A 20,172-nucleotide genomic window follows, 5' to 3' on the forward strand; every position below is an offset into this window, starting at 1 on the left:
GCCAGTAATGAAGAGGAAGGTTTTAGGATCCACTTGGATGTATTTTCAATGAAATGCTATTATGCATACAGATTAAAGGAAGCCTGCATTTTATGTTCCACGATTTCCAATCATATGGAGCATATTTTGGTGCACATCAACAATCCAACAGTTTACTTCTGCCAACTTTTCTCTTGTTCACCTCCTCTCCTTAACAGCAACAGAGCAGCAGCAGCATTGATATAAAAGACCTTTGAAGATCAAACTTCAGGTCTTTGGAGCAGTCTGAATCTTCTAGTAATTGTCTTAAGTGCCTCTTTTACGTCTTTGTTTCTCAGAGAATATATGAGTGGATTAACAACTGGCGTTACCACTGTAAAAAGGAGAGAAAGATATTTGTTTTGGTCTAGAGAGTTGTCTGAGCTGGGCCTTATATATGTGTAAAAGACTGAAAAGAAGAAAAAACTGACTACAGTGAGATGGGAGGAACATGTGGAGAAAGCTTTCATCTTCCCTTCAGTGGAACGAATTCTGAAGATAGCTCTCAGGATGAAGCAGTAAGATGTTAACGTTAACCCACAGCTACAACCCGCATAAATCACATCTGCCACAAAAATCATCATCTCATTCAGGTTGGTGTCAGAGCATGAGAGCTTTAAAAGTGGGGGAAGATCACAGTAGAAATGTTCAATTATGTTAGACTTGCAGAAGGAAAGCTTCAACATATTTCCAGCATGAACAGCAGAATTGACCATCCCAGCAAGCCACAGTCCACTGGCTATGCCAACACACACTTCCTTCCTCATGATGACTGCGTACTGCAAAGGATGGCAAATAGCAGCATAACGGTCAAAAGCCATAAATGAGAGGATTAAAAGCTCTGTTCCCAAGCTCCATATGAATAAAAATACCTGTGTAATGCAACCATAAAAAGAGATGGTCTTTCTGTGGGTCCAAAGAGTCTGGAGCAATTTTGGAGTTGTAATTGAGATGGAAAACAGATTCACTAAGGACAAATTGATGAGCAGGAAGTACATGGGAGTGTGGAGTTTCCTGGAAGTGCATATGGTAAAGATGAGGAGGAGGTTACTAGCTAAAGCAGTAGCATAGATGAATGCAAATACCCCAAAGAGAAGTGTCTCTAATTCTGCAGAGCTTGTGAGACCGGTCAGTGTAAACTCCATAGTAGTAGACTGGTTCTTTATTTCAACATCTCTGATGTCAGTGTCCTAAACAGATAATTTGTATTGTAAGTTGAATTAATTATCATAATTCATACAAAGCTCATGCCTTTCTCTTTCATTCACTCTTTCCTTCTATCCCTTTCTCTCTTTCTGTTCAAAATGCAGAAAATTGGCATCTGTTTGACTTCTTCAGTCATTTGCAAGATTATGGGAAACCAGTCTGAAATCTCAGAAAATGTTGACCCTGAGATACAATTCCATGCACAGTTAGTTAGATATAAGTCCCATTGACATCAAACAATCCCAAGATAGTCAGCCCTACCCCCGCAAGAAAAGACACATGGGGTTCCTATGTAAGCAGGGACCCAGGACCTGTCAAAAGAGCACCATGATCAATCCTTTCTTACATTTGCCATTCCTTGATGAGGATGAGTACCAGAAATGATTTCCGGGGTGATCTAATGTTTAACCTGGTTTACATCGTTTGTAGGTAAATGTGAGCATTTGTTAAGACACACTGATATTTTCCCCCAGTTTGGAAAGTCTCTGTGGTCAGAATGTTTGTCTATGATCTTGTTAATTCACCATAACTGACTGAAAATGTAATGAAATGTCTGTAATTTAAAATAAACTAACAATTACACTTTGCACAGGCAGCTATATCAATCTACTTAGGGAAAACTGATCATGTGCAGAACCCTCTGAATGTTTATATGGATATAAATCCTTAAAGGACTAATTCATCATGCATAATCATTTGTTTCCAGTAGCTCACTATGGAGTAAGCTCAATTGAAGATGGTGTGACTTGTTTCAAGGAAAACCTGCATAGCAGTGCACTAGCTGAGTTGATATCTTACATTATTTCCCTGTAAACAGGTTCATTTCACCATGTGTTCTGGTTAAACCAGTTTGTAAAAGTTTTATTAATGAAATAGATTAGAACAAAAACCACCTCAGATCAAATACAGAGGGATTGAAAACAAATCATAGTTACATTTACATGATGTAATAGTAATTTAAACAAATGAAAAGAAACACAAAGTACTTAGGTTACTACATCATCTAAATATAATTAATATAGTCCAATTCTTTTTTATTCAACTTTATTCTACAACTTCTAACAGCTTATTTCTAGAAAATGATATTGACTTGTCAGATTTCAATACTGTTTAAACTTATTCTGCTATTCCAATGAAACTTTTTTAAATATAACATTCCCCTTTCAAGGCTTTTTATTAGGATTTTCTACTTTGCCACCCAGGGTTCCTGTGCAATATTATTGCTCTTACTATCACCATTATTATTAGTTAACTTTGTTTCCTGCCCATGTCCCAAAAGTTAAGTAACAATAATGGTAATAGTAAGAGCAATAATATTAATGATTTTATATTAATATTAATAATGATGATTTACTGTGCAATATATTGCTTTTCCATTCTCTTAAAGATGGACTATCTCTATCTTACTGTTTTTGGTATCTAAGCTAAAAAAGAAAAAGAAAGCAATCATAATGCCAAAATACAATTTCAGTAACAAACCAGAAGAATATAAAGATCAAATACAGTAGGGCCCTGCTTATTGGTGCCCTGCTTTATGGCAAACCGTGAATACAGTGCCAGCGGGGAGATCATCTGGAGGGGGGCTGGATCTCCCCATGCTCCAGCTGATCTCGCTGGAGGAAGGGAAGATCAGCTGTAGAGCATTACAGCTGATCTCTTCTGGCACAATCAGACTCCCACACTCGAACTGATCGTGCTGGAGGAGCAGAAGTTCAGCTGTAGTGCTTCTCCTCCGGCACGATCAGTGGGTTAGGTTCCAGACACCCGCACTACAGCTCATCTGCTTTTCAGTGGTTTTTGCTTTTCGGCAGGGGTCCTGGGACCTAACCTGCCATATGAATGCGGCCCTACTGTAAGAAACAGATTTGAGGCTTTAAACTTAGTTGACAGAGAAGAAGAAAAACTATGGAGTGAAGGCAGAGACGTTATCAAGGAAGAATGCAAAAAGACAATACCTCTAGTCAAAAAGAGAGAAAGGCCTCAATGGAGGTTGCTGATTCATATGGTCGCCATAAGTCTTAATCGACATGAAGGCACATAACAACAACAAGCAGGGACTAATTTATTTATTTATTTATTTATTTATTTTATTTATATACCGCCCTAAGCCTGAAGGCACTCTGGGCGGTGTACAAAAAGATAAAAAACATGCAATGTATAAATACAATAAATACAATAAATACAATAAATCAAGAAAACAAAACAAACAAACAATAAAAGAACCAAACAACATCCAAAATACAAATAATGATGAAAATGCTATTAAAACACACTTTAAAATGCCTGGGAGTATAAAAAGGTTTTCACCTGGTGCCGAAAAGATAGTAGCGTCGGCGCCAGGCGCACCTCATCGGGGAGGCTGTTCCACAGTTCGGGGGCCACCACGGAAAAGGCTCTGGTTCTAGTCACCACCCTCCAAGCTTCTCGATGGGATGGCACTTGGAGGAGGGCCTTAGATGTTGAGCGTAGTGTCCGGGTAGGTTTATATTGGGAGAGGCGGTCCACCAGGTATTGCGGTCCCATGCCGTGTAGGGCTTTATAGGTCAAAACCAGCACTTTGAATCTAGCCCGGAAACAAACAGGAATCCAGTGCAGATGGGCCAGAACAGGTGTTATATGAGCGGACCTTCTGGTCCGCGTCAGCAATCTGGCCGCTGCATTCTGGACTAGTTGTAGTTTCCGAACAGTCTTCAAGGGCAGCCCAACGTAGAGCGCATTGCAGTAGTCCAGTCTAGAAGTTACCAGAGCATGAACAACTGAGGCGAGGTCGTCACTGTCCAGATAGGGACGTAGCTGGGCTACCAGGCGAAGATGGTAGAAACCATTCCGTGCCACCGAGGCCACCTGGGCCTCAAGTGACAAGGAAGGATCAAAAAGAACCCCCAAGCTACGCACCTGTTCCTTCAAGGGGAGTGTAACCCCATCAAGAACAGGATGAACATTCTCCATCTGGGCAGAGAAGGCGCTCACCAACAGCGTCTCGGTCTTGTCTGGAGTTAGCTCCCATCCAGTCCATTATCGCGGCCAGGCAGCGGTTTAGCGTGTTAACAGCCTCACCTGAAGAGGATGAAAAGGACAAATAGAGCTGCGTGTCATCAGCGTACTGATGGCAACGCACCCCAAAACTCCTGATGACCACACCCAGCAGCTTCATGTAGATGTTGAAAAGCATGGGGGACAGTACTGATCCCTGCGGGACTCCACAATGGAGAGTACAGGGCATCGAGCAATGTTCCCCAAGCACTACCTTCTGGTGGCGACCCACCAAGTAGGAGCGGAGCCACTGCCAAGCAGTACCCCCAACTTTGTACTCTTAAGTGATAACAATCCATCCAACCTCAAGGTAAGATGAGGATGGGAATATTTTCAGCTGAAGAATTGCATTTTCCAGTGTGCTGTCTTCTGGGAACCACATTCCAGTGGTAGGTAGGGACCAGAGACAAAAGGCTGGATAGTGTTTAATATGTGACTCTTTCCTTGTACAGTAGGCTACATTCCACCCATACAAAGGTTTATGCAGCCCTCCATACTCACAATTTCCCATCCTTTATCCACGCAAGCAAAAGGCCTTAGCACAGATCAAGGAAACATTCCAGTCATGGAAAAGGATATGAAGACATTGTCAATCAGGACCATTGACGGGTGTGGCCTAGAGACAGAAGGTTTGACCTGACAGGAAGAATGGCTTGGAAAGAGTCCCAAGATGTGGATAGAGAGAGTTGGAGGGGTAAAATTGGGTCCCGGGCCATTTGCTTTTATTGAACTGACCTTAGCTCAAAACAGTATGTCATTACAAGTTCACCAAATACGTTCAAAAACTGTAGTCTTGCTGACATCTGCAACAAAATGCATTGGATAATGAAAGGTAAAAGTGCCTTAAGTACAGAATCTTGTCAAACTTTTCTCTTGATTGATTCAACATTGATTAAAAAGTCTGGCCATGATGACATATGGCCTTTCATTGGTTTATCTGACATGTTCTTATTAAAACCTTTGCTCAAGTTACCTGAATTGCTATCTTCATTCTTGAATCTCTGATAAAATATATCATTGTGAACTACAGTTGTTCAGTATCTCCTCTCCTCCTCAAATATAAGGATACGTATATATCATTAGTTCTGATAATTTAATAAAACAGTTTAAAATGCTGCTTTGGCATCTGACATGTATTTTATAGGCAGATGCCTGCCCTTAGTGTGCCTGAAAGATGCTCTGGAGCTTCAGAAAAGGCCTCCCCTCTTGTTTGGAGCAATGGGGAGGTGTCATCTGCAGTGGCAGTGGAAAGCAGACAGTGTCGAGGGAGTGAAGACTTCGTGGCCCCCAGGTTGGGAACCACTGCTCTACATATTACAGTCACATAGTACATTTTAGCTTCCTGCAACCAATTCAAAGAAAATAGACATTAATGGAGAGATTCCTGCAGCTAGTAATGGTTAAATATTTGCCAATATTTGCAATATCACATCCCTAACTGCATTACTTCTAATTTCCATATTCATTCATCTAATGCATGGTGGCCCTCCAGATGTTGTCCCATCAGCTCCAGCTAGCGTGGTCAATGGCAAGGGTCCAACAACATCTGATCTTGGGAATTTATTTGCTCTACTTCTGAATGGGCACTTTGATTCTGCTGGGTCACTGCAGACAACAAGCTGCTGAATAATAATGGTTAATACCAAACACTACCAAGCCACAATATTTGGTTCTGTTTTGTTTTTCGGTGTAGCTTGGAACATGATTCTAGGAATTTTTGAATCCAAAATAAAATGATTAATACTAGTGTGAAGAGTTTAGAGGGAATAGTTAGCAGAATGGTTAACTTTTTAAAAAAAAAATAACCTCAAGAGTACAATCCAGTGCAACATCCCCTTGTCACAGGGCTGTACAGTCTGGCAGAAACACCACCACATCTGCAGCAATAGTCTAATAGTCATTTAAACCATTACAGCTGCAAAGATAATTTTTATATTATAAGCTGGTAGCAAAGGTTTGGTCTCACTGAAATCAGTGTGAAACGTTAGTCATCCCTAATATGTCCCACAAATTCAATGAGAAGTAAATGCAGCTATCTTAAGTCTGCATCCAGCCCAAGGACTTGGCTTCTGTAAAAAAGTTTCTATAGTGTTTACCACAACACTGATATTATTTTAGTAAAACAGATCCAACAGGCTCTGCTCTCTCCCCATACACACACAACATACATAGATAGATGGATAGATAGATGGATAGATAGATGAGAGAGAGAGAGAGAGAGAGAGAGAGAGAGAGAGACAGACAGACAGACAGACAGACAGGTAGGTAGGTAATTCTCTGTTCACCATCTTAGAAACTAAATATCACACAGCCAAAGTAGAAAGATGAATGCTATGTGTGCCCATCTGCCATTAATCTCTCTTCTGACAACCAACAGTTTATGACTTGGATCCTAAAACAGGTTAATTTGAGGAACTTCATGGAAGAGACCTTTATTGTTCTATGGACACCTGCATTCTAGGAGGGTCAGGGAATTCTTCTGAACACTGTGAGAGGGGGAATGGTAGCAGAGCAGGGTATTCACTCAAAGTCAATCTTAGATTCCCACAAATTAGCTCAAGGAAGATCATGGAAGGAATGTTTCCTATCCATTCCAGCTCCAGCAGCACCCTGTACCCCATTTCACATTGTTCCATAGCTCTCCTGACCATCTAGAGAGGCATTTTGAGATACACAATGACTGTAGGATGAGGAGAAAAATACGTATCTTAGGATACTCGCCTATCTGTTCATGGAATGTTTTGGTGTTGGTGAGGAGCAGCCAAAGCCTGATACTGATACTGGAAACTGAAATATACCATCTTACTTTCCATAACTATATTAGAAACGGTCAGCATATGATATATAGGCCATCTGAGGCTACAACCCAATGTTACACATATCTGTCTCAGTGCTGAAGACCTCTACCAAATGTTACTGAACATAAGGTAAGAACTTCACCCACCATGTTAATAAGAAGGGGAAGTGGTGATTGAATAATAGATAAACTACAGCATAACTATGATAAAAAAAATGACACCACTCTTCAACAAAAATGCATAAGCTGATATCCACATTATAACAGAGATGTTGTCATTGATATATCTTACTTGTAATGATCCTAAAGACACACAATAGATTTAAACAAAGTAAATGAGGGGGGGTAACTAAGAAAAGGAGAAAAAATCTAAGATAAAAAGAAAATAACAATAAAAAAGAAGAGAATAAAAATGTAAGAAGTGAAGTGTCCTTCTTAGTATGTTTCACATATTAGCCAAGATATATTCCAGTGAAAATAGTGTCATATTATAGAGCCACAAAAGTGGCTGTATAGTGTAGCCAGAGGGGATTTTTCACATTCCGCAATGTTAAATGGAAAATGCCCCCCATGCCATTCTGAGGCTTCCTGTAAGCTCATTTCAAAACTAAACCGTACAAAACTTATAGTCCTGAACTCAGAAATGCTTGCTTAAATACCCTGTCAATTATCATGGTGATACACAAAACAGTCAGAGACAATAGACAGTTCAAAGTCTACAAAGAGAGAAAAAAACCTCAGAGCCCTTTTGGACTGTTTTTCTCAGAGTTCTCATAATCTGTTGAAATTCATTAAAAATCAGCCATGTTCACAGAGTACCTGTAATCCTAATACTGACGTTGCTCCATACTCTGACCTTCATCTACTGCAATTTAAAAGTTGAAAAAAATGCCTCGCTGATTTGTAATTAATTTAATAAATTTTGGCTGGGACCCTATGATAACTCGGGGCATGCTCAGTAAGAACCAACTGTCAGAATTAATTTTCTTAACCATTTTAATCTTTTAATCCGTATTTTTAATTTTTGTCGTATTGTGTTTTTGTAGTGTTTTTTGTTGTTTGTTTGTATATGTTTTTATGATTTTTATTATGATATATTGTATTTTATCTTGTTTGTTCACCGCCCTGAGAGCTATTCTGCTAAGGGCGGTATATAAATTGAAATAATAAATAAATAAAAAATAAATAAAATAAATAAGAATTCTAAAAGCCTCCCAGCTGCTGGGCTTGCCTAATCAGAGGGCCACACCCATGCCAGACTTTGATTTCACTTGGGACAGTCATGGCTTCCCTCAGAGAACCCTGGGAAGTGTAGTTCATGAAGGGTGCTGAGAGGAGACTCCTGTTCCACTGAGAGAGCTCCACAGGCCAGACTGGTTTAACAGTCAGCCACTCTGATGGAAGTCTGTGAGGGGATCAGGGCATCTCCTAGCAACTCTCAGCACCCTTCACTAACTACACTTCCCAGGATTCCTTGAGAGAAGCCATGACTGTCCAAAGTGAAATAAAGGCCTGGTGTGGATGTGGCTGGGGAAAGCTTTGGTTTAAATGTTGGTGGGAGGCTACATGTGCCTGCGGTAGAATAAAAAGGTGGGGGAAAGCCTGAAAAAGAATGATACTGTTTACAATGTTTTCCTTTAGGAAAGAAAGGGGCTTCCCTTCTGCTCAGTGCCCACACACCCAATCTCCTCCCCCTCCCCCTCTCCTCCCTGCCTCTTCCCTGGGTCAGTGTTGGACTATGACCTGGAAGAGCAGGGTTCGAATCCCCACACAGCCATGAAGCTGACTGGGTGACCTTGGGCCGGTCACTGCCTCTCAGCCTCAGAGGAAGGCAATGGTGAAACCACTTCTGACTATCGTTTACCATGAAAACCCTATTCAAAGGGTCGCCATGGGTGGGGATGGACTTGAAGGGAGTCCATTTCCATTTTCAAACATGACTGCATAGAAAAAAATCCCATTGAACTCAAAAAGTATGCAAATGATCAAACCCACCCTCCCGTCTCCTCCCTCCTATCGCCTCCCTGTTGCCCCTTCCCTCCCCCTTCCTTTGCCCCTCCCTCCCCATCCCCATCCCCTTCCAATCCCCTCCTTCCCCTTCCCCTCTACCCCTCCCTTTCCTCCTCCCCATGGTCAGTTTTACCTTTCTTAAGCATGATTGCAAGGAAGTGAATACCATTGAACTCTATAAGCATGAAAATGATCAAATCTGCCCTCCCCTCTCCTCCCCTCCCCCTTCCTTTGCCCCCTTCCAATACATTCCTTCCCCTTCCCACTCCCACTCCTCCTCTCCCATGGTCAGTTTTTCCTATCCTAACCAAGATTGCATAGGAGTAAATCCCATTGAACTCAATAAGCATGCAAATGATCAGACCTGCTTTCCCACTCTTTCCCCTCTCCTCCCCTCTCCCTTCCTCCTCCTGTGCCCACTCCAGCCCTCCCTTCCTCCCCCCGGTCAGTTTTACCTATCCTAAGCATGATTGCATGGGAGTAAATTCAGTAAACATGCAAATGATCAAACCTATCCTTCTGCACCCCTCCCCCTCCTGTCTGCTCCCATCCCAGTCCTCCCCTCTGTATTTCCTCCCCTGCCTCCTCCTCCTCCTCCCCTCCCCATCCTCTGTGGTCAGTTTCACCTATCCTAAGCATGATTGCAGGGGACTAAATCCCATTGAATTCAATAAGCATGCAAATGATCAATCCATTCTCAGCAAACTTGGACAGGATCCCATTTCTTACCTCCCGGATTAAAAAGCAGGGAAATTTACTAATAGGCAAAAAAACCCTTGTAGTTTAAGAATGTACCTATAGCCTGCAGATATTTCTATCAAACTTTAAAAAGCAGGGAAATTGGGCAGCTATAGTGAATGCACCAGGGAAGCAGGAGGCCTGAACTCCTCTCTGAGGTATTGTACTGCCCTACAAATTGGTCAAAATGCAAACACCATTTGGGTAGGTCTTTCACAGTCCAATCCACTTCCTGTGTAGCTTGGAAGAATTTGGTAACATGTGCCTCTGAGCATATGGTGAGTGGTGGCAACACCTGCAATCAGCCCAAAGAATAGAAAGAAGACATGTGCTGTGGTGGTCTTGTTTTAGCAGGGAAGAAGCAACATTATTAAGACAGTTGATATAGTTGAGATGGTCACTTTGAATATGTCTGATTTCCTTTGCAATTTTAGTGACGTTTCCTATAGGAAATCATTTTCGTTTGTTTCTATTTCTGTGAATATGTGAAGTACAGCAACTCTTTGCAAAATTTAGACTAAATAATATCCAAACATAATAGTGGAACAATGGCACTGACTTCTGCAGAATAGTCTCCAGTCGACCTCAGGAGTGTCTCAATTTGCACAAGATAAAACAGTAGGTGAAATATATTCTAGCAAAATGCTAGGTGTGCTCTATGTTTTTAATTGACTGTGCCCACCTTGCCTTAAATGAAGTGGTTTAAACAGCAGGCTGAAAATATGCATCCTCTTTTTTCCAACAGCTAGAGTCATTGCTGAAGGAGCAACATAGTGTAATCAGTCTGATTTTACATCAAACTGTAATTTCAGATTCCACTGTTAATGCACCCAAAATAGAAATAGAACATAACTTCCAATTTGAAACACAAAAGGCTGTCTTCTTTACCATCATATGACACTGACCAATAAAAAGGCTTTGAAATTAAAAAATAAATAAATTTGACACAGATTTCTGGGATGAATAGTGAGGGAAATAAAATTTTCTAGTTTAGATTCTCTGTAGAAACAGTAAAACAGAAAAGAAGCAAAGTAAGAAGAACATCAACAAACACAGAAGAATATAATTCTCTATCTTTGGAGATGGCAGGTGTGCCACCACTCATCATATGCTCAGAGGCACATATTATCAAATTCTTCCAAGCTACACAGGAAATGGATTGGACTGTGAAAGACCAGCCCAAATTGTGTTTGCAATTTTGACAAATTTGTAGGGCAGTCCAATATCTCAGAGAGGAGTTCAGGTCTCCTGCTCCCCTGGTGCATTCACTATAGCTGCCCAATTTCCCTGCTTTTTAAAGTTTGATAGAAATAGCTGCAGGCTATAGGTACATTCTTAAAGCGCGAGGTTTTTTGCCTATGAGTGAATAAACCTTAGGTGTTCACTTTGTATTGTTTTTATAGTTATCTCTAGTTGATTTTTTTCTACTTTTTGAAACAATTTCAGCTGGTTTTATATTATGTTTGTAAATTGTAAACAACAACAACAACAATGAACAATATTTTGAAAGTATTTCAGTGATTAATGAAAAGGCATCTATTTTCAAAAAAATGTTATTTATTTTATAAGAATAGTTTTTAAAAGCTACATCCCAAATTCTATCCTACCATTCATATCATTGAAACACGTCTAGTAATTTAGATACCCAGTCATTCAATTCCTTGTTTAAACAGGTTTTGAAGACAGAGTTCTTGAACACTTATTTGGAATATTATTGTTTCATCTCTCTCCCCCCCCAGTTCATTTAAAAGAAAGTACAATTAATTCAGGATTTTAATTAAATTTTAGTTCATTAACACAAAGCTAGGTGCCCTGTTTGCAGGTGTGAGAAAGAAAGCAGATGAGAGAAAATCAGATTATTTTTTAAAATAATACCTTCATTCCTATTAGGTGTTGTATATTCTTTCCTGCTATTTTTTCTTTTTCTTATGTCCAAAAATTATTTCTGTCAGTATCTGGAAATCAGGAAAACCAATTGTCGACCATTAATCTGAAGAATGGTGACAACTAGTGCTATCCTCCTGTAGATATATTTACTTTCTTAACAAAGCACACTATATCTTTGAAATCTTTCTTTTAATGAAGTGATGGCACCACTGGGAGAAAGAACTTTGAGGCATCACGAGGAATGTGGTGAGTATTCATTCTATTCCTGAAGCCTCTCCCCCCCCATCATTTCAGCATTTGGCACATTTTCAAATGCCAAACGTAGCATTCAGTTTTGGAAAGGTTTTAGACACATGCTTAATTCTCCCACAGAAGTCAAAGAAACTAAAAAGTGTTCAACATTGACTGGATGATGGCACAAATATTTGTTATTCGGTATGTTATTTTTATTGAAAAGACAAATTAATAAACATATATAGGAGTGGGGAAACTATTTCAGGTTGAGAGAAGCATACCCTATAGGCAACCATTCAGGAGCCACACACCAGGGACTGGTAGGGCTAGAAGAAAACTGGAAGTGGCCAGAGGTGAAAGTGAACAGAGCAAGAGATGAGACTTTCATTTTTACAGTCAGCTATATTCCAGCCATGCAGAAGTCACAAGGTTGCATGCATGTACACCCAAAAACACACCTCCATCCTTGTCACAGTGCTGTTGTATAAATCGATGTGCAGCTGCATTTGGAATATGGTGTACAGTTGCAGTGGAGGGGCGAAATAAGACACTGACACTTCAGCTTGGGTTGAACAAGGGCCACTTTATTAAATTATAACATACAAACCCAATTTAAAGTGACGTGCAGAGGGAAATTCTAGGTGCAGGACTATCTCTAAGCAAGTAGCTTGCCATACAGCTCTTGGGCGACCAGCCCCTACTGGGGCAAGGGCAAGCCCATCTGCTTACCCCTTACCCCTGCCACACCTTGTAGGTGAGTAGGGGGGCCTTCCCACGTCATCCCCACCCGGGGTTGAATAACCCTTGGGTAGATGAGAAAAGTTAGCCCCAGAGGCAGCCCATATCCTGTCCTCGAGCCGCAAAGCCTTGCTGGACAGGCCTCTGGAACAGCCAATCATCTCCAAAATGTGCAGGGTTGTGGCCAATCACCTGTAAAGCCCTTTTTGTTAAAGCCCAAAACTGGTAAACGGAGAGGGTTTCCTGGTTTGCGTGGGTGAATAAATATCCCTCACCAGACCCCCTGTCTGTTAAAAATGCTTGCAAAGCCCGTACAGGGCAGAGGTTAGGCACTGACAGAGCTTGGAAGATTACTTTTAAAAAGTAATAAATTACAGTTACAGTTACATGGCCCAAAAAAGTAGTAATTACAGTTACAGTTACAATGGCTCTGAAAGTAACTGATTACTTTATTTTTTCTCAAAAGTAATCACTACAGTTACATTTCAGTTACTTTAAAAAAAAACATCTACAGGGTGCTGGCCTTGGCTGCTGCACATCAAAGTAGCCTAAAACAACATTAAAAATAAACACACACATACAGAGGTAGTAGAATAATACTTTTTATCCATAAGATAGCAATGGTGGTCTCTCCACTGGTAAGGGAGCTGGGGAGGGAGGCAGAGGCCACTACTCAGATCTTTGCACGTCAAACCAAGTGCAACCCCCCCACTCAGCCAGCAAGCATAATCTCTCTCACTCAACCATCTCCCGCCCCCTGCCCTGCCACCAACTAAGGGACACTCACCCAAGCAAACATTTTCCCCTGAGATGCAAAAAAGTTAAAATACTGCAAATGCAGCACAGTAGCCAGAGAGGGTGGTGGAGGCCACTTTATGTGCCAAGTGCAAACACACACAGACACGTTGTCATCTTTCCCCTCCACAGTTCTTTATCTCCATTCTGCTTCTGCCTCCTTCTCCTCCTTTATCCATGTTCTTGCCCTCTGGCTCCTTTTCCCCTCCACTCCATTTTTAAAAATATTTTTCTCCACTCCACCCCGTCCCACTCTCCACCTCCTCCCTTGTCACCTCCTACCCACCCACAGATCATGACAATAATGAAAGTTAAAGAGGAAAGCACAAAAGCAGGACGACAGCTGAACGTCAAGATGACGAAAATAATAACAAAAGATTTATGTAACTTTAAAGTTGACAATGAGGACTTTGAACTTGTCAAGGATTATCAATACCTTGGCACAGCCATTAACCAAAATGGAGACAATAGTCAAGAAATTAGAAGGCTAGGACTGGGGAGGGCAGCTATGAGAGAACTAGAAAAGGTCCTCAAATGCAAAGATGTATCACTGAACACTAAAGTCAGGATCATTCAGACCATGATATTCCCGATCTTTATGTATGGATGTAAAAGTTGGACAGTGAAAAAAGTGGATAAGAGAAAAATCAACTCATTTGAAATGTGGTGTTGGAGGAGAACTTTGTGCATACCATGGACTGTGAAAAAGACAAATAATTGGGTGTCAGAACAAATTAAACCAGAACTGTCACTAGAAGCTAAAATGATGAAACTGAGGTTATCATACTTTGGACACATCATGAGAATGTTGGAAGTGGGGCAAGAGCAACTCCTGTTTTGTTCTTTTGTTTGTGTTCCAGAAGGGAGATAGAGCTAGGGTCCTCCAGATGGATAGGCTTGTTTACCTTTACCTGTGATGCTCTGACTGATTTCCTTCTGTCGCTAGACTGTTAAGTCTTTAGGGAAGCTTACCTGCCCCTCCTCCTTCTGCCCTTTCCACTTCCTTCCTTCTCTGTCTCTGCTCTCTCTCCTAGCATGGGGTTAACTTCCGCACCTGGGTGTTACGCCTCCAACTTAGCTAGTTAGTTAGAACTAGGTATGCCTTTCTATCTACTATGTATTTCTATAAATAAACTAGCTTTTCTTATTTTACCAAGTCTCAAGTCTCAGTGATGCTGATGCAGGGTAAAAGCCTGCTTTCTTAGGTAAACGCACACACACGCTGGCACACTCGCATTTCAACATCTGCTGTTACTCTGCTGCTGCTGCTGTGTTGTTTTAAACTAAATTAAGCACACAAACACACACAGTGCAACAGAGAAGACATGATTCACTAGAAAAGACAATAATGCTGGGAAAAACAGAAGGGAGTAGAAAAAGAGGAAGGCCAAACAAGAGATGGACTGATTCCAAAGGAAGCCACAGACCTGAACTTACAAGATCTGAACTGGGTGGTTCATGAAAGATGCTATTGGAGGGCTCTGATTCATAGGGTCACCATAAGTCATAATCGACTTGAAGGCATATAACAACAATGGTTTGCAACAGGAGTAAACATTCAGTTGTACATGGCAATACTGGAATGTAGCTCAGCCAGTGCAGATCATAATTCTTAGACGGCTCTTGTTTCTGCCTATCTGAACTTGTCATCAGAGGAAAGTTGCTTGATGTCTAGACCCACTGTTGTTGACACCTTTATGGACTGCACTGTGGAATGTTGGCTTTATAACTGCACTGACTTTTCCCCACCACCACCCTGATCACAAACAAGGGCTGCTAGCTGTTTCTATAACCAGTTTTGATTCTTATATTCAAGGACATAACAGTCAAAATGTATGATGTTTCTGCATTAGATAGGCAGCCTAAATGAAAATTAACTCTGTGTGTGAGGACATGCATGCATGCATACGTACAGCCAATGTGTCATATTTGTTCTTTTTTATAGTTTCAATTTAGGACCAATTTCTTGGGGTTATGGAGGGGTGAAGAGTGTTGTGAACTTTTGATCCTCATCATGCAACCCAATTGTCTTTTGCTACTATTTAAAAAACAATATACAGATGGGGGGGGGGAAGAGAGGCATTTAAAATATTTTGAATAAGCAACAAATACAGAATATTTCCCAGGCCAACCCCAGGAGCTGATGGCACAAGCTCCCTGGCCTAGGCTTCTTCACTTCTGCCTTCCCCTCACTTCCTGCATAGTAGGCATCCAGATATATTTGCAGAAGTGATAGTGCTCTAAGATATGTAGAAGAACTCATTTATTATATGTGAGTTACATTTACACACTTGCTTCTGAATTGGTTTTGATGAAGCAAAGGAACAGAATGTAATCTGGAGATCCCGTCCAACAACTCTGTAATACATTCTTCTTAGCTTCAACTTGAAAAGAATATTTTCATTTCCAATATATATTTTTGGCTACTACATGAAGGCACTTTCAGACCGCCACTAGTTTTGGGTGGGACTCAGTCACATACCAGCAAACTCAGGTTATACAATTGTAGTTGATGAGGGGGTCTTGCGCCACAAACCTTCCACTGAATATCAGATTTGTTTGCAATGAGAAAAGTAACAGGAAAATGCACTGCAAAGGGACAAGGCTTGTTTTGATGCAATGTCATCAAATCTCCCTGCAAACAAATCAGGTTGAATGTTCTTTTTATCATTAATTTTTTTTTATTCAAATTTTCAAAGACAAAAAACAAAACAAAACAAAAATAATTAAACAATAAAATAAAATGTTGACTTCCGATTTGTCGCAGATCAGTTATAAGTCTACAATATATAACAATCCTGTCTGTAAAATTATATTATAAAATCACTTTCCTTCAGTAGTTATCTTAATTAATCATCAAATCTCATAAACATTATTTTATACTTTCCACAAAAAGTCAAAGAGAGTTTTCAATTCCTTGAGAGATATATCTTTCAATTTTTCTCCAAATAAACATGTCGCTTAATCCATCTAATTCAAATTTGTTAGGTCCAATAATTTCAATAGCCATTCTTCCATTATCAGTATCCCATAATAATCTTGTTATCATAGCCATAGTCCAAATAAACATATCGATTAATCCATCTCATCAAATCTATTAGGTCCAATAATTTCCATAACCATTCTTCCATTATCAATATTAATTCCATCTTCCATCTTCAATAGTCCTGTTAAGTCCAGTAGTTTCAGTATCCATTCATCCATTATCAGTATCCCATGATAATCTTGCTGTCATAGCCATAGTCATATAATAAGAGTCTGATGGGAATTTCTTTTATCACAAATATTTCCTTGCCATCAATTTTGAATATGTTGTTGAAATATTGTTGCAAAGTCATATCCCTGTTCTTCTTTTTTACAAAATGCACTGGCTCATCTCTTAAGAGTTTTTCCATTGTCACATATCTGTATTTAATTCCATAGATTTTTTCTATGTCAAGCTCCATCACATCATTCCAGCCCAGAAAATTATCCAAGACATTGATAACTTTATCACTAATATCTTCATTAATTTCTTCAGAGACAACGTTGAATTCCAAACAGTAAACTTTATTTGTAACATCCGTAAACTCCAAATCTTTTTCCAATTCCATATTTCTTCCAGTCTCCAGGGCTTGTATCTTCCCTTTAATTTTTCTTTTCTCATCTCTAATCCCATCAAACTCCTCTCTCACAGAATCCCCTATTTCTTTAAGCTCCTGCGTCATTTTGCTAAATTCAATTTTCATCTCCTATCTACCCTGTCTCAGGGTTTGTTTCGTTATCTCAATCTCACCCATTATTTTCTGAAACATAATTTCTTCCATGGTCTCAATCACTTTCCTGGTTGCCATTCTTAAAACCACAAAAACAAAAATTATTTCAGCCACAATTGGGTTAATATTCCAGGCATGCTGACATCAGTGTAGACAGTACAACCTGCCTTATCTCTTATATGTTCAGGAATACAAAACAATTTTAGTTCCCAGCATCAAAACAGTTAGTGGTGTCGTGAACAAGCTGATTCGTCAAAATGAAATAGACCAAAAAGAAAATAGTCCCGGACATATAATACTCCAAAGTTCATAAATCAAATTTATTTATTTTTTCCCTCCTCGAAATAGAAATCCCTCTTCCATTAGTATCTTTAGAATGCACTTCCAGGCCAGCTTTTTGCAATAAAAACAAAGATAAGCTTTTTCGATTTCTTTCCTCCTTAATTTCGTGAGTAAAAGAGAAAAGTTATAACTCACCCAGAAGTTCTTTATAGCTGATTCATTGACAAATCTCTTTTTGCTGCAACAATTTAAACCAAGTGGAAAAAAATAGAAAGAAGGATGCTTGCCTGTTAAGGTCCGTTTTTCTTTGAAGAAAAGATAAATGTGTCGCTTAATCAGCTAGAGCTTGATGGAAGTCCATCCGCATTGTTGGCTGAACTTTCTCTCATAAATTAATGAAATCCAGTCCTCCCAACAAAAACAGGCTTTGTGGTTAATCTCTACGTTTCTCCCTGCCCGGGAGAAAATCTTTACCAGTCAAAAAGAACATTCTGACTGATTTCAAACTGAAAAAGCTTCTTCTGAGACGAGAGCTCGTCTCAAAAAGCAAGTACAGGCGAAGCCACCCTTCCTGGAAGTCCACAAATCAGGTTGAATGTTCAATAAACAAATCTTCTGGAAGCTCCCTGAGTCTTTTTTGCACATATGTTGTTAATATTGCTCTATTTCATATATATATTTGAATACTTTTTGTTTCTTATGTACTATCATAATTTCTACCAATACAATTACTTACTCTTGTACTATTGACATTGTCTGTTCTTGCATAACTTGGGGACCCTTTTCTCTGTGCTGAGGGGAGAGGCAACGAGACACAGAGAGGGGAGAGGCAACGACACGCAGGGTGGGGAGAGGCAACAACGACACCCAGGGAGGAGAAAGGCAACAACAGGCACAGGGAAGAGGCAACAACACGCAGGGAAGAGGCAACGATACGCACGTGGGGAGAGGCAATGACAACCAGGGAGGAGAGAGGCAACGACACACAGGGAAGGAAGAAGCAATGACACGCACGTGGGGAAAGGCAACGACACCCAGGGAGGGGAGAAGCAATGACACACACGTGGGGAGAGGCAACGACACACAGGGAGGAGAGAGGCAACCATACACAGGGAGGAGAGAGGCAACGACACGCAAGTGGGGAGAGGCAACGACACCCAGGGAGGAGAGAGGCAATAACACACACGGGGAAGAGGCACTGACATGCAGGGAGGAGGGAGGCAATGACATGCACGGGGAAGAGGCAACAACATGCAGGGAGGGGAGAGGCAACAACAGGCATGGGGAAGAGGCAACGACACTTAGGGAGGGGAGAGGCAATGACATGCAGGGAAGGAAGAGGAAATGACACGCAGGGAGGAGAGAGGCAACAACATGCAGGGAAGGAAGAAGCAACGACACGCACGTGGGGAGAGGCAACGACACCCAGGGAAGGAAGAGGCAAAGACAGGCGAGGGGGAGAGGCAGCGACAAGCAGAGAGGAGAGAGGCAGCAACAGGCACGGGGAAGAGGCAATGACATGCAGGGAGGAGAGAGGCAGCCAGCGATAGGCAGGAGAGGAGAGGAGGAGGCAGGCAGGAAGGGGCGGCAGGACAAGCGGTGGAGGCGCACGCATGCGCATGCACACACACCATCGCCATTCACCTCAGTTCTTCACCTCCATTCTGCTTCTGTAGTCTGGCTCTCCACGTGTGAGGCACATTCTTTTGGCCACCAGTCACAGGAGCAGACTTCCCCTCCCCCCAAGTAAGGGTAAATGGAACGTTGGAAACGTTACCAGCCTTCGCTAAAAAGGAAAGCCCCGCCAGCTTACCTTGACTGACATGCCGCGTCTCCTGCCGTCCACCAGGAATTCCATGATGTGACTTACCGGAATAGGCCACTCCGGGGCATAGCCGTTGGTGGCCCAGAATTCTTGCATCGCCCTACCTGCCCTCCGATAACTGGTGAGCGTGCTGGGGGCAATGGAAAGGCTTATGGCCCTTTCCGACTCTGTTCTCCAATCTCCCAAATCGCAGGGGGCATGGCTTCTGGCTGAGACCTGGCCCACGGTGCCAACTGACAGAAATGATCCATCTGATTCCGTGACAGAGCATCAGCAACATCGTTATTAATGCCAGGAACATTCCATGCCCGAAACATAAAATTAAAGCGCAGGCATTGGAGAACAAAGGAACGGATGAGACCCATGACCCTGGCATTCCTGGATGTAAGGGAATTGATAACCTGGACTGTAGCCATGTTATCACACCAAAAGTGGACTGTGGAGTTCCTGAGCTCCGAGGCCCACAGATAGACAGCCACGAGTATTGGAAAAAAATCCAGAAAGATCAGATCCTTGTCTAAACCTTCTTGCACCCATGTCTGTGGCCATTGTCCCTTACACCAGGAAGACCCGAAGACTACACCAAAACCATAACCCCTAGACGAGTCAGATTGTACCTGTAATTCTGCCTCTAAAAGTTGGTCCTGCCTCCAAAAGGATATCCCATTGAAATCCTGTAAAAAGAGGACCACACCCCAAGGTCAGCGCGTAATGCCGCTGTAACCCAAAACCTATGGTGGGGTCATGAGAGCCCCACCATGGCATCATAGACTCATCTTAGGAATGCTCTGCCAGGTGCTATGACCCGGCATGCAAAATGTAGGTGTCCTGCTAACTCCTGAAGGGTGGGAAGA

The 20,172-nt window shown here is 41.4% G+C and overlaps 1 protein-coding gene across 1 annotated transcript; it reads right to left on the minus strand.

Annotated features, from left to right (window-relative positions):
• Positions 1 to 239: 239 nt before the first annotated feature.
• Positions 240 to 19,414, minus strand: LOC133367829 (olfactory receptor 13A1-like). The gene is made up of 3 exons (XM_061591931.1): positions 19,364 to 19,414; positions 18,230 to 18,285; positions 240 to 1,032 (listed from the first exon to the last, which is right to left on the minus strand). Exons 1-3 carry the CDS (start codon positions 19,412 to 19,414, stop codon positions 240 to 242), a joined length of 900 nt encoding a protein of 299 aa, XP_061447915.1.
• Between the last annotated feature and the right edge of the window lie 758 nt (positions 19,415 to 20,172).

This window comes from Rhineura floridana, chromosome 11 (genome assembly GCF_030035675.1).
Source record: "Rhineura floridana isolate rRhiFlo1 chromosome 11, rRhiFlo1.hap2, whole genome shotgun sequence".
NCBI lineage: Eukaryota > Metazoa > Chordata > Lepidosauria > Squamata > Rhineuridae > Rhineura > Rhineura floridana.